Here is a 12505-nt window from a genome sequence, read left to right on the forward strand (position 1 = left end):
TGATGGAGGTTCCACTTGGTTATTTATCATCAGTAAAAATTGTGCCATGAGAGGATTTCCTCAAGAGGAGATGAAAACAAGAATGGCAACACCTGTAGGCAGAAAAAAAATGTAGAAAAACAGGTGCAAGGTGAATAAAAACCCATTAAATCCTTGTGGATCCCTACACACTTCACAGTTCACTTCATTGGGGATCGTTTCCAAAGTTATTCACTTTCCATCTTGCACCTGTTTTTCGACAATTTTTCTTCCTCAATAAGAGACCATGCCAAAAGGCCTTCCAATCCAGTATTCTCCAAGCCACTGGCTTGGCTTGGAGAAGTGATTTAAAGAGAGAAATGCCTTCTCCAAGTCAGCTGATGGGGCAGTGGGCATCAAAGCCGGGACCACGGAGGTTACTGTAAAAGAAAACACCTCAAAGCCTCTCCGTGTAACAAAAATAATACTCATTATTATTCCTACTTATCCAGTATTTACTAGTAACAAACACAGTGCTTACAGTGATAGCCAAACATAATATAAACAAAACATATTTATACAACACAAAATCCCTCCGGAACCAAAAGCACCCGCTGCTCCAACTGTATGATGGATCAATGTCCTATAGAAAAAATATGGAGCTGTATTACAAGTCCGACAATATCCAAGTTCAGTCCAATATTGTTTCAAGTGCAGAGACTCTTCTTCTTGGGACAGTCTTCTTTATTGTCGATTCAGCAGGTAAGTGGTGCTTCTTTTCATTTTTGTCTCACTTTCATGGCTTTGCTTTCATTTCTCCTTGGAACGCCTGCAAATGATCTTCATATCCTTCTGAAATGGAAGGCCATTTACCTACTGAATCAACAATAAAGAAGACGGCCCCAAGAAAAAGAGTCTCAGCGCTCGAAACAATATCAGAATGATCTTGGATATTGTCGGACTTGTATTACAGCTCCGTATTTTTGCTATAGGACATTGATCCATCATGCAGTAGGAGCAGCGTGTGCTTTCGGTTCCAGAGGGATTTTGTGTTGTATAAATATGTTTTTTATATTATGTTTGGCTACCACTGTAAGCACTGTGTTTGTTACTAGTAAATACTGGATAAGTAGGAATTATAAGGAGTATTATTTTTGTTACATGGAGAGGCTTTGAGATGAGGCAGTGGGGGCAGGCCTGGCGCTGGCCTTTCCCCTGCCCCTTTTTCTTTTATTTTTTTCCCGCGTGCTATATGCACGTGCGGCCCAATGACATCACCAAAAGTGACGTCATCAGGGTGCACGCTCCCCACCAGCAGTCCATGCAGTCCTCCCACCCCCTGCTTCAAAGGGAGCATCTTCGGTTGGGCGGCAGTGGGCTGAGCACGCTCCTCGCCAGCACTCCCTGCAGCCCTCCCGACTCCTGCTTCAGAGGGAGCAGGAGGGCTGCGTGGAGCATCTTTGGCTGGGCGGCGGGCTGGGCGCACTCCCCGCCAGCGCTCCCTGTGGCCCTTCCATCCCCTGCTTCAAAGGGAGCCAGCTGGCTCCCTTTGAAACAAGGGACAGGAGGGCCGTGAAGTGTTGGCGGGGAACGTCTTCGGCTGTGCGGCGGCAACCACAGCGGGCTGTGCACACTCCCCGCCAGCGCTCCCTGCGGCCCTCTTGCCCCCTGCTTCAAAGGGAGCCAGCTGGCTCCCTTTGAAGCAGGGGGTGGGAGGGCCACGCGGAGCGCTGACAGGGAGCATCATCGGCTGTGCTGAGGTGACGGGCCCCCCAAAGAGCGCCCCAGAAGAGCCAGCGCCCTAGGCAGCTGCTGAATGCTGCCTAGTGGACGTGCCGGCTCTGAGTAGGGGCTTCGAGAGCCACACAATATGTGCGAAAGAGCCACATGTGGCTCCCAAGCCACAGTTTGGCAACCCCTGCCCTAGAGGAAACGGCTGCTTTGGAGGATAGACTCTGTGGCATCACACACACTGCTGAGGTCCCTCTATAAACCTTGCCCTCCTGAGGCTCCGCCCTCAAAATCTCCAGGAATTTCCCAACCCAGAGCTGACCCTTCTTTACAGAGATGGTGGCAATAAAGTCGCCGCAGATGCAGGCATATACTCCCTCCCCTTCACAAGCAGTACCAAAGGCTTCTTTTTTAAAAAGTCACCACTTTATTTAGTGCAATTATATTCTAGTTGAGGGAGAGCGCGTGCAGCGAGAACACACAACCTTTTCCTTTTGGCAGTTTCAGCACAAACGGAGACCCTGAGGAACTTTGCAAGCACTACAAACATCCCATCCTACATTTACCATGTATTTCACAAGACCAGGGAAGGGAACTGCACTCTTTGCAAAATAGTTTGACATTCCCTCCCCAAGAAAGGGAGACCCATGCTAAAATAATTTGGTGGGAGTGATCCAATCGGGTTTGTTAAAAATCCATCTGTCAGACCCAAGGGCACTCCTTTCCTGTTCTTTTTTGCCAAGACTGACAGTGAAAAGACTGTACAGTTGTACCTGAAGGCAATTCTTTTTTTCTTTAGGTGGAAATGTTGTGTTACCTGAAATGTCAGCTCTGGTATGCAAAGCCCTCCGTTTTTCCAGAGTCACCTCTGTTTCCGCTTGAGCCCATGCCAATGGCTTTCGCATAACACGTAGGCCAAATCTACGTAGGCCAATTCCAACGTCATGGAAACATGCAGCCAACTGAACAAGCACCTCGCCACAGAGAAGGGGCAGGACCAATTAGGATAAGGAACTTAAAGGCAACAATATAGTATCAAAACAATGAGGCAGATATTGTGCAATTCTACTACTGATAAAAAGAAGTTAAATGTGGGTGTGTGTTTATTCCAGGATCTTAAAACAAGATACTTTTGTTCTGAAGTTCGTAAACTCTAGGTGTTGCCCGTCAGGCAGAGCAAGACTAGTGACCAGCACAGCTGGAGTTTATTTGAAAGAACTAAGTGAATGAGGGAAGGTTAAGGCCCAGAGGGCAATTCCATTCCACAGTGGCTTCCAAAATCCTCAATATCTGCCCCAACATGGCTCATAATCAGTGAGGGACAGCCAGGGCCCACAGGGCAATTCCACTCCATGCTGGCTTCCAGACTCCTGGGGCGTTTTCGCACAGGGCTTACCCCGGAGCGATGTCCCTCTTCACCGCGCAGCGTCTGCGCGGATTTCGCACCAACTGCTCTGCAGAACCCGGAAGAGCCGCAAAGTCCCCCGGCTTTTGCGTCGCAAATGTAAACTGGTTTTTGGCGGTTTACATTTGCAACGCAAAAGCCGCGGGACTTTGCGGCTCTTCCGGGTTCTGCAGAGCAGTTGGTGTGAAATCCGCGCAGACGCTGCGCGGTGAAGAGGGACGTCGCTCCGGGGTAAGCCCTGTGTGAAAACGCCCCTAGAGATTTGCCCCAGCATGGCCCTTAATATATATATAGGGTTCTCAATTTTTTTCTCAATAGGGTTGCCAAGTCCAATTCATGAAATATCTGGTGACTTTGGGAGTGGAGCCAGGAGACACTGGGGGAGGAGCCAGGAGCAAGGGTGTGACCAGCATAATTGAACTCCAAGGGAATTCTGACCATCACATTTAAAGGGACAGCACACCTTTTTAAATGCCTTCCTTCCATAGGAAATAATGAAGGATAGGGGCACCTTCTTTTGATGCTCATAGAATTGGACCCCCTGGTCCAATCATTTTGAAACTTGGGGGATATTTTGGGGAGAGGCACTAGATGCTATACTGAAAATTTGGTGCCTCTACCTCAAAAAACAGCCCCACCCCAGAGCCCCCGATACCCACGGATCAATTCCCCATTATTCCCTAAGGGAATCGTTATCCATAGAGAATAATTGCCCAGTAGACATTTCCCTCCCCCCCTCACCACCGCTTTCTGATGACCCTAAGTGGGGGAGGGCCTCCAAACCTGGGGATTGGCAACCCTCTCTCTCTCACATACACACACACAGTGGTTTGTTCCTCCACAAGACATCTGAAAAGAACAGGGGCTAGGCTGCTCTCTCTCTCTCACACACCCACACCCACGCTCAGTTTCTCTGAAACGAAAACAAACTGAGGAACTGTATTGCTGACCCTTCTCATGAAGTACTTCCTGCTCAACTTTAAAGGCACACAGACACACACACGTTTTGAAACTGACTTGTTTGCAGGTTTCTAAACCTGCCAAAGATCTAGAGCTGCATGGTGGCTGTGGGGATGGGGCTTCCCCCACCGGCCAGCTGGCTGGGGGCAGGGGGAAGCCTGTAAAACCAGGGGATCTCCTGCTGGGACCTGGGGATTGGGAAGCCTAGTTTTCTGGGAAGTCCAGAAAAGGGCATGATTAAAGGATTGGAACATTTTCCCTATGAAGGAAGCTTGGGGCTCTTTAGCTTGGAGAAACGTCGACTCTGGGGTGACATGATAGAGGTTTACAAGATAATGCATGGGATAGAGAAGGTAGAGAAATAAGTACTTTTCTCCCTTTCTCACAATACAAGAATTCCATGGGCATTCGATGAAATTGCTGAGCAGTCAGGTTAAAACGGATAAAAGGAAGTACTTCACCCAAAGGGTGATTAACATGTGGAATTCACTGTCACAGGAGGTGGTGGCGGCTACAAGCATAGACAGCTTCAAGAAGGGGTTAGATAAAAATATGGAGCAGAGGTCCATCACTGGCTATTAGCCACAGTGTGTGTAATTTTTTTGGCCACTGTGTGACACAGAGTGTTGGACTGGATGGGCCATTGGCCTGATCCAACATGGCTTCTCTTATGTTCTTAGTTCTCAATGACCCATCTACCCTATGGTCCAGTGCATCCTTTAAGGCAGCGGTTCCCAACCGTTTTGGCACCAGGGACCGGTTTCGTGGAAGACAATTTTTCCACAGACGGGGGGAGGGGGTTGCTGGTTTTTTTGCTGCCCCAGGCTGTCCCCAAACCCCATCCCTGTCCCCATGGGGGTCTTTAAATGAGGGGTAGGCAAAGGTCACAGTCGCGCTGCCCATTCTGCTTGGGACCTGGGTGGATAAAAGAGGTGGACTTCAGAGTGAGGCTACACTGCTTCTTTTGTTTGCCCAGGTCCTGGGTGGGTGAAAAGGGTGGTGTGGCACCTCTGCCTTGCTCCGCAGCCTGGTTGCTAACAGGCCACGGACCGGTACTGGTCCACGGCTCGGAGCTTGTGGACCCCTGCTTTAAGGTAACTACAAATATCAACAACTGAATCAGTGCAGAGAATTTTGGATATCCTGAACAAAAGTGTGAAACTCATGGATCCCATTTCCTCCCTCCGCACTTTCACGTTTCTCGATCCTCTTATGTGTTGTTGTTGTTACCCCTGAATCTTTAGCAGTGCAATCCTGAACAGAGTTACACCCTTTTAAGTCTACGGGCTTCGAAGCAGGTACATCTGCTCTAGGAGGTAGCGACTGTCAGTTAGCATTCCTGAGATATTACTCAGGCATTATATGTAACGTGTTTGTGTCCTGGAGGTTGCACCTTACAGGAGACTTTGAAATGCTGTGGAGGAACCAAGGGTTGCCAACTCCAGGTGGGGAAATTTCTGGAGATTTGGGGGAGGCAGTGCAGAAGGGATGGGACTGCACAGAGTCCACCCTCCAGAGCTGCCATTTTTCTCTAGAAGAATCCGTCTCCTTATTCTGAAGGTCAGTTGTAATTCAAGGAGAACTACAAGCCCCACTTGGAGACGGGCAACCCTAGAAAGAATTCACCAGAAGCAAGTTGAGTCAGATTTGCCTTTGAACTAGGGTTGCCAGGTCAAATCTTCTCCCTGGTGGGGGAATTTGGGGGGGGGGGCATTCCAGGAGGGGGTGGGGACTTCCTGATGCGATAACAGCAAAATTTGACACTTGGAGATCATGCATAGGCAGCCCCCTGCTTGCAAAAAAAAAACCCCATTTAAATGGAACCTTCCCTTTAAATAGCTTTTTGCAAGCAGGGTCTGCCTGCACATGAACTCCAAGTAGCCAATTGGCCACTTTGGAGTTCAGGTATGTAGAGCCCACTTGCAAAAAAAAAAACATTGAAAGGGAAAGTTCCCTTTAAATGGTTTTTTGCAAGCAGGGTCTGCCCACGCATGAACTCCAAGCAGCGAATTCACCACTTTGGTGTTCAGGCTTGCAACGCCCACTTCCTGAGACTGCCAACTGCCCTTCTCCCTCCCCTTCTGAGAAACCCTTTCAGCTGATTGGCCGGCCACATACTCCAGCCAATCATCTGAAGGGCCCTTTAGATATTTCAGGAGCGACGGCCACCATCAATGCTGTTGGGGGCGTAGTTTTCCCCACCAGTCAGCTGGCAGGGGGTGGACAGGAGCCCACAAAGAGCAGGAGAACCCCCACCCTGACCTGGGGGATGGCAACCCTACTTAGAACACAATTTTAGAACACTTCCACCATCATCCATTCTTCCTTGTTGTTTCTTTGAGTCATATTTTAATATCAGTTTCCCTAAAATGGTTCTCACCTTTCCATTGGACTATGGGGGCATTAGGGGAACCAAACCAAGTCACATACTGGCTGCGAAATACAAGCCAATCAAAATAAATATGTAGTCCATTATCACCGTCCATTTCAAGCCCTGCCTCCCATGCAACCCCAGGGTTCTTCAGAGACTCTGATAGACCTCCATTTTCTTCCCACAGATCAAGTTGGGCTGGTGGATGGCTCTCCACATCACCAGCATCTCGTAGGGCACAAAGCGATGGACCAGAAGGAGTTCCTTGTAATAGCAGGGGTCAAAGGACTCCAACTTGGAGGAAGGCACGTGCACACCCACCGTCCGGATGCCCATGTGAGAAGAAGGTTTGAGCCCTGCTTTCTCGAGACACATCCCCAAGTACACGTCATCAATTGGAAAGAGCTCGATGCCCAGGGATTCCTTGTAGATGGTGCGTGAAGTGTAGCCGGACATAAGAAGACCCCCGCCGCCACAGTAAGGGGGATAGGACTTGGAGGCAGTCACTTGCTCCGGTACATAATATTTGCTCCACTTCTCACGGATGGGGCCCACATTGGTAATAAGCTGGCCAACAAAGAGGTGTTCATCTCCTGCACCTGGGACATCCAGCAAGTAGCGGATAATATTATCCGTGTTGGCAAAGACATCGTCATCCCCATTGAAGACGAAACGGACACCGGGGCAGTGGGCCTCCATCCAGGAATGGAAGAGGACTTGCTTGAGCGTCAGGTTGAAGAAACTGTCGAGGAAATTCCACTGGAGGATGTCTCCATTCTCTTCTGCCTCAATTTTCAAGAGCTGGTTAGTTTTCCTAGCATCACGAGCATTGGCCACCTGCCCAGACAAGAAGAGCCTCCGAATATTGACGCCTGCGTACGTTCGTTCCTGGCCCCAAGTCTTGCGGATGATTTCACGCCGTTCATAATTCCCCGGAGATGACTTGATAGCGAGAAGCAAGAAGGTGTCATAGGATTTGTCTGGGCCTCCACACTTATCTGGCATATCCAGAAGCAGAGGGAACTCCTTGCAGTGCTTATATCTCAAGAAGTCCTTGATGTGGTCAGGAAGTTTTGCAAACCCAGAGATATTGGCCACCAACACATTCTCCCAACACTCAGCAATAGGCTTGGGGCGTTCAGTAATTATCGGTGGGATGGTGACAGGAGTGCCTATTGCCTCTTTCAGGCCTGGGCCATTCTTGTTGCTTTGAAAGAGGAAAAAGAACCCAGTGAAGCCAATGAAGCTCAGGACGGCAACTTCCAACTTGTGGCGCCAATGTCGTGACATTTTTCACCTGAAAGACAAGCGAAGATTTGAATGGGGGTGGGGGGAATGGCAAATAACTTCTAGACCTGTCAAGGATTTGCTGTCCCAAGAAAACAAGACTCTATATCCATCTGTGCTTAAACTAACTTCCAAGGACTCATCAGTCCAGAGCTGGAGACCAAAGCGATCAAAACGTGCACCCTAATTTTACCCAGAAAACCCCAACTTCTATTAATGCAAACGTTTGACTGGTTGCCTGGTCTGGATAGCCCTGGCCAGCCTGATCTTGTCAAATCTTGGAAGCTAAGCACAGTTGGCCTTAGCCAGTATTTGGATGGGAGTCCACCAAGGAATACTGGGGTCAATACACAGAGCCAGGCAATAGCAATCCACTTCTGAATGTCTCTTACCTTGAAAACCCCATAAGTCACCCCTGACTTGACGGCACTTTCTACCACCACCATTAGTTGCCCATTTGTTACCAAGCTCAGTTAAAGGTCTTGGCTATCATATATAAAGCTCTTCATGGTCTCGGCCCCTCTGATTTCCAGGACCACCTGTCCTTCTATGCTGACATGAATGGAATTGGTGGAGCATAGAGGGACAGGCGGTTCTGGAAAGCAGAGGAAAGTGAAGTTCAGTGTGGATAAATGTAAGAGGATGAAAATCCCAGCTTCGAGTATAGGCTAACAGTGTCTGACTTTGCTGAGACTTAGAGGCAAAAAGATCTTTGGCTTGTAGTGGATAGCTCAATGAAAGTGCCAACCCAGTGCGCTGCAGTGGTAAAAAAGGCAAACTCTATATTAGGGATTACCAGGAAAAGGATTTAAAATAAAGCAACCAATATTGTCATTGTAGCATGTGCTCAAGCCTTCCTCCAGCACAGTCTTCCTGACCTGAAATGTTCCTGGGGAACCACCATTTTGTCCCACTGGAGAAACCTAACCATACCAATTGGCTACCAGCATAAGTTCTCTCAAGAAAAAAATAGCAGTTTTCCAGGGCCAAGAGGAGTTCAACCCCCTCTCCCCAAGTGTCATGATTCCAACCCCAAAAGAGCCTCATGTGCCTGAGAATTAAGGTTGCAAACTCTGGGATGGGATGCACTGAGGGCTTTTTTTGAGCAGGAAAGCCGTTCCAGCTGGCTGGGTTCGAGGTTGTGGCCTAATATGCAAACGAGTTCCTGCTGGTGACAACAGGGAATGTGGCCTAATATGCAAATGAGTTCCTGCTGGGCTTGTTCTAAAAAAAAGCCCTGGCTGCACTGATTTGGGGGGTGGAGCCTGTTTAGGAAGGGGCATGACCTCAGCAAGAAGGCAGTGGCAAACCACCTCCAAGCATTTCTTGCCTTGTAAACCCTATGAGGCTGTGACTTGATGACATTTTATGTATACATAACTCCAGGGGACTATAAAGCCCTAGAGTCCTTTCTCCAAAGGAGCCATTTTCTCCAGGGCAACTGATCTTTGAAATCGGTTGTAACTGGTGACCTTACAGTGAGGACTGAGGTGCAACAAAGTACAACTCCCAGCGCACACCTGATTCGCCAGGTTCCAAGAACAGCACAACATGCATCTAACATATCTGGTATATTTTCATCCCGCTGTTCCTCCTAGGAGCTCAAGACTGGGCGTATGTTAGTTACCCACGCTGATAAACCTTCGTAGGGATCAGTTCCAAAATGTCAGGTGTGGGTTCATTGAAGCTCACAAGTAAGCAGACTTGGTATTTTGAAACAAAGTTGCATTTATTGGATACTTCAGAGTTACTCCAGCATGGCAGGCATTGGAACTGATGGAGATCGGTTCGAATCATTGGCATTTAACCTTCTACATCAAAGCAATCATTTCTACCCCTTAATTCCCAAAACAAAAGGTTGCTTTTGCATGTGAGACTTTTCCCAATGCTCCCCCCCCCCCTTATCTCTTCAGTTGGTGGTTACATTTCCCGGAGGCAATGTCCTTGGTGCCTCCGGAGAGGAGGTGAGAATCTGGCACATACTGTCTACTTCAAAGAGAACTTGGCAACCTTTGATATTCCTGGGAAATTGCTTTCTACTTTTCCCCCCTCCCTCCTTGCTACCCTGGCTTCTATGTTAGTAGGCATTTCTATGCATTGATCAATATGGTTAGTAACAGCTTTCATTGATATTGTAAATGAACAGAGCCTGACACTCTTGGAGGATTGGCTACATCAGGAGTGTGTGATCTAATATGCAAAAGAGCTCCTGCAGAATTCCACCCCTGGGACTAACTCTCCAGATGATAAAGATCAGTTCCTCTGAAAAAAACAGCCGCTTTAAAGGGTAGACTCTGACATTCTACCCAGCTGAAGTCCCTCCCCTGGCTCCATCACCAAAATCTCCAGGACTTTTCCTAGCAACCATAGTCTTAGGCCAAGAGAGGCCTTTTCCTGAACCTGAGATACTTTGGAACAGAGGCTGAACCTGGGACCCAGGGTTGGAGCCAGCATACCCTAACAGCTGCCCAAATCCAGGGATTAGGGTTGCCAAATCCAATTTAAGAAATATCTGGGGACTTTGGGGGTAGAGCCAGAAGACTTTGGGGGTGGGGCCAGGAGACATTGGGAGTGGAGCCAAGATCAAGGCTGTGACAAGCATAATTGAAGTCCAAAGGGAGTTCTAGCCATCACATTTAAAGGGACGGCACACCTTTTCAATGCCTTCCTTCCATAGAATTGGACCCCCTGGTCCAATCGTTTTGAAATTTGGGGGATATTTCAGGAAGAGGCACTAGATGCTGTACGGAAAATTTGGTGCCTCTACCTCAAAAAAACAGCCCCCTCAGAGCCCCAGATACCCGCGGATCAATTCTCCATGATTTTCTATGGGAATAAATCTCCATAGGGAATAACAGAGTTCCCAGCAGACATTTCCCTCCCCTCCCCCCGCTTTCTGACGACCCTGAAGCAGGGTGAGGGCCTCCAAACCGGGGGATCCCCTGCCCCCACCTGGGGATTGGCAACCCTACCAGGGATTCTGGTGGGGCCCACTGTCACTGACCCCAACTCCTGGCCGTGCACCTGTTTGCATGTCCTTTCCTGGCCATTTATTTGCATGTACTCCAACCCCACGCTTCCTGCTTCCCAGCATCGGCACAGGGAAGTACATGTGGGTGGTGCACAAAGCAGCATTCATGGAAGCCAAAGTAGCCGCATGCACCAGCCAGTACTACCAGGAAAAGGGCATAAATGTGGAGCACGTAGCTGTAAGCACAGGCAATGAGAGGGCTTGTAAGTGGACTTGCCACCCTCCAGGTGGGTGTTCTGGAGAGAACGGTGCACAAAAATAACACAATTACACAATCTCAATATATCTTCAATCTGTTATTTGTTCCACTAATGAACTCAAAAATGCAAGAAACACACAATCATACACACAAGTAAAGCACATGAATATAAATAGCCAATGGCAATCTCAGTCCGAGTACATGCGAGTCCACAATCACCATAGTTGTTGTCTTATACTGAAAGTTCTCCTCACGGTGCTAAAAATCTTGCTGAAATTTCCAATGATGAATATATGAATAACTGAAGAATGACACGTCTCCTAGGTAACTTACGTGTGTTTTGGTGACGTCCTTCATCTGATCACAACTATTCATAAATCTGGAACCAATGCTCAAATGATTAACAATGCAGCTAGTCTAACTCTTGCTTCAGCGGCTATTTATATTCATGTGCTTTACTTTTGTGCATGGATCTCTCCAGGACAACCACCAGTCCATGTATGCCAACCCTCCAGGTGGGGCCTGGAGGTCTCCTGCTTTTACAAATCATTTCCTAACTACAGAGATCAGTTTCCGTGGAGAAAAATGGCTGCTTTGGAGGATGGATTCTCTGGCCTTATATTCCCCACTGAGGTCCCTGTCCTCAGTGGGGAATACAAGGTTCACCCCCAAATCTCCAGGAGTTTCCCAACCTGGATATGGTAACCCTATCTCCCCATCTCCCATCAGTGGCTGGGAGGGGATCTAGCAACTCTAGGCCTCTCCTCTCCCCAAACCTCACCCTCTCTAGGCTCCACCCCCCAAAATCTCCATGTTCTTTCCCAACCCAGAGCTGGCAACCCTACCTATGAGAGGGCAAAGTGTGCACAGACAGATGAGGGGACACACAGTTGAGTGGATGGAAAGCAAGGCTTTTTTTGTAGCAGGAACTCCTTTGCATATTAGGCAAAAAAACCCTGATGTAGCCAATCCTCCTGGAGCTTACAGTAGGCCCTGTACTAAGAGCCCTGTAAGCTCTTGGAGGACTGGCTACATCAGGGGGTGTGGCCTAATATGCAAAGGAGTCCCTGCTACAAAAAAAGCCCTGATGGAAAGGAAGCATCACCGTTGGGCGGGTGGTAGGCAGAAGGGAACCCCAAGCACTGTCTGCCCAGGGCCTCCCCAAAATCCTGGAACCAGCACAGCTGGAACTTTCTGCATGCAGAGCAGCCCAGGTGGGAGAAGTCCCCAGGGCAACTTCATAGTGCAAAAGGGCTGAGAAACTGGAAAGGCAGACCCAGAGCCCTCCTGCAGGCCGCTGCTGACTCAGCCACCCGTCCTCTCCGACAGAGCAGCCCGGGGCCACACGGAAACAGCCCCTTGCGCAAAAGCAGCCTTACACACCCCATTCTCCCAGAACAGAACAAAGAGCACTTGTGTAAGAAGAATCTAAGCAGGGAGAAATTAAGCAACACAAGAGCAGGATGCTATTTTAATTCCAGAGGGATTAGCGACTCGGCTGTGACAACAGAAAAGACAGCTGAGTGTTTTGTGTCAACTTTCAGGTGTTATTTGGCACGGAGA

At 48.7% G+C, this 12505-nt stretch overlaps 1 protein-coding gene across 8 annotated transcripts in view; it reads right to left on the reverse strand.

Moving 5' to 3' along the window:
* Positions 1-6386: 6386 nt before the first annotated feature.
* Positions 6387-12505, reverse strand: part of B3GNT3 (UDP-GlcNAc:betaGal beta-1,3-N-acetylglucosaminyltransferase 3) — a 31052-nt gene continuing 24933 nt past the window's right edge. For all 8 annotated transcript variants that reach the window (XM_060232545.1, XM_060232540.1, XM_060232542.1 and 5 more), the window contains one exon: positions 6387-7722. In XM_060232545.1, the coding sequence (XP_060088528.1) occupies positions 6576-7715 (1140 nt within the window). In that variant the 5' untranslated portion in view covers positions 7716-7722 and the 3' untranslated portion in view covers positions 6387-6575. The remainder of the gene's footprint in view (positions 7723-12505) is intronic.

Source organism: Heteronotia binoei, chromosome 2, assembly GCF_032191835.1.
Source record: "Heteronotia binoei isolate CCM8104 ecotype False Entrance Well chromosome 2, APGP_CSIRO_Hbin_v1, whole genome shotgun sequence".
Taxonomy (NCBI): Eukaryota; Metazoa; Chordata; class Lepidosauria; order Squamata; family Gekkonidae; genus Heteronotia; species Heteronotia binoei.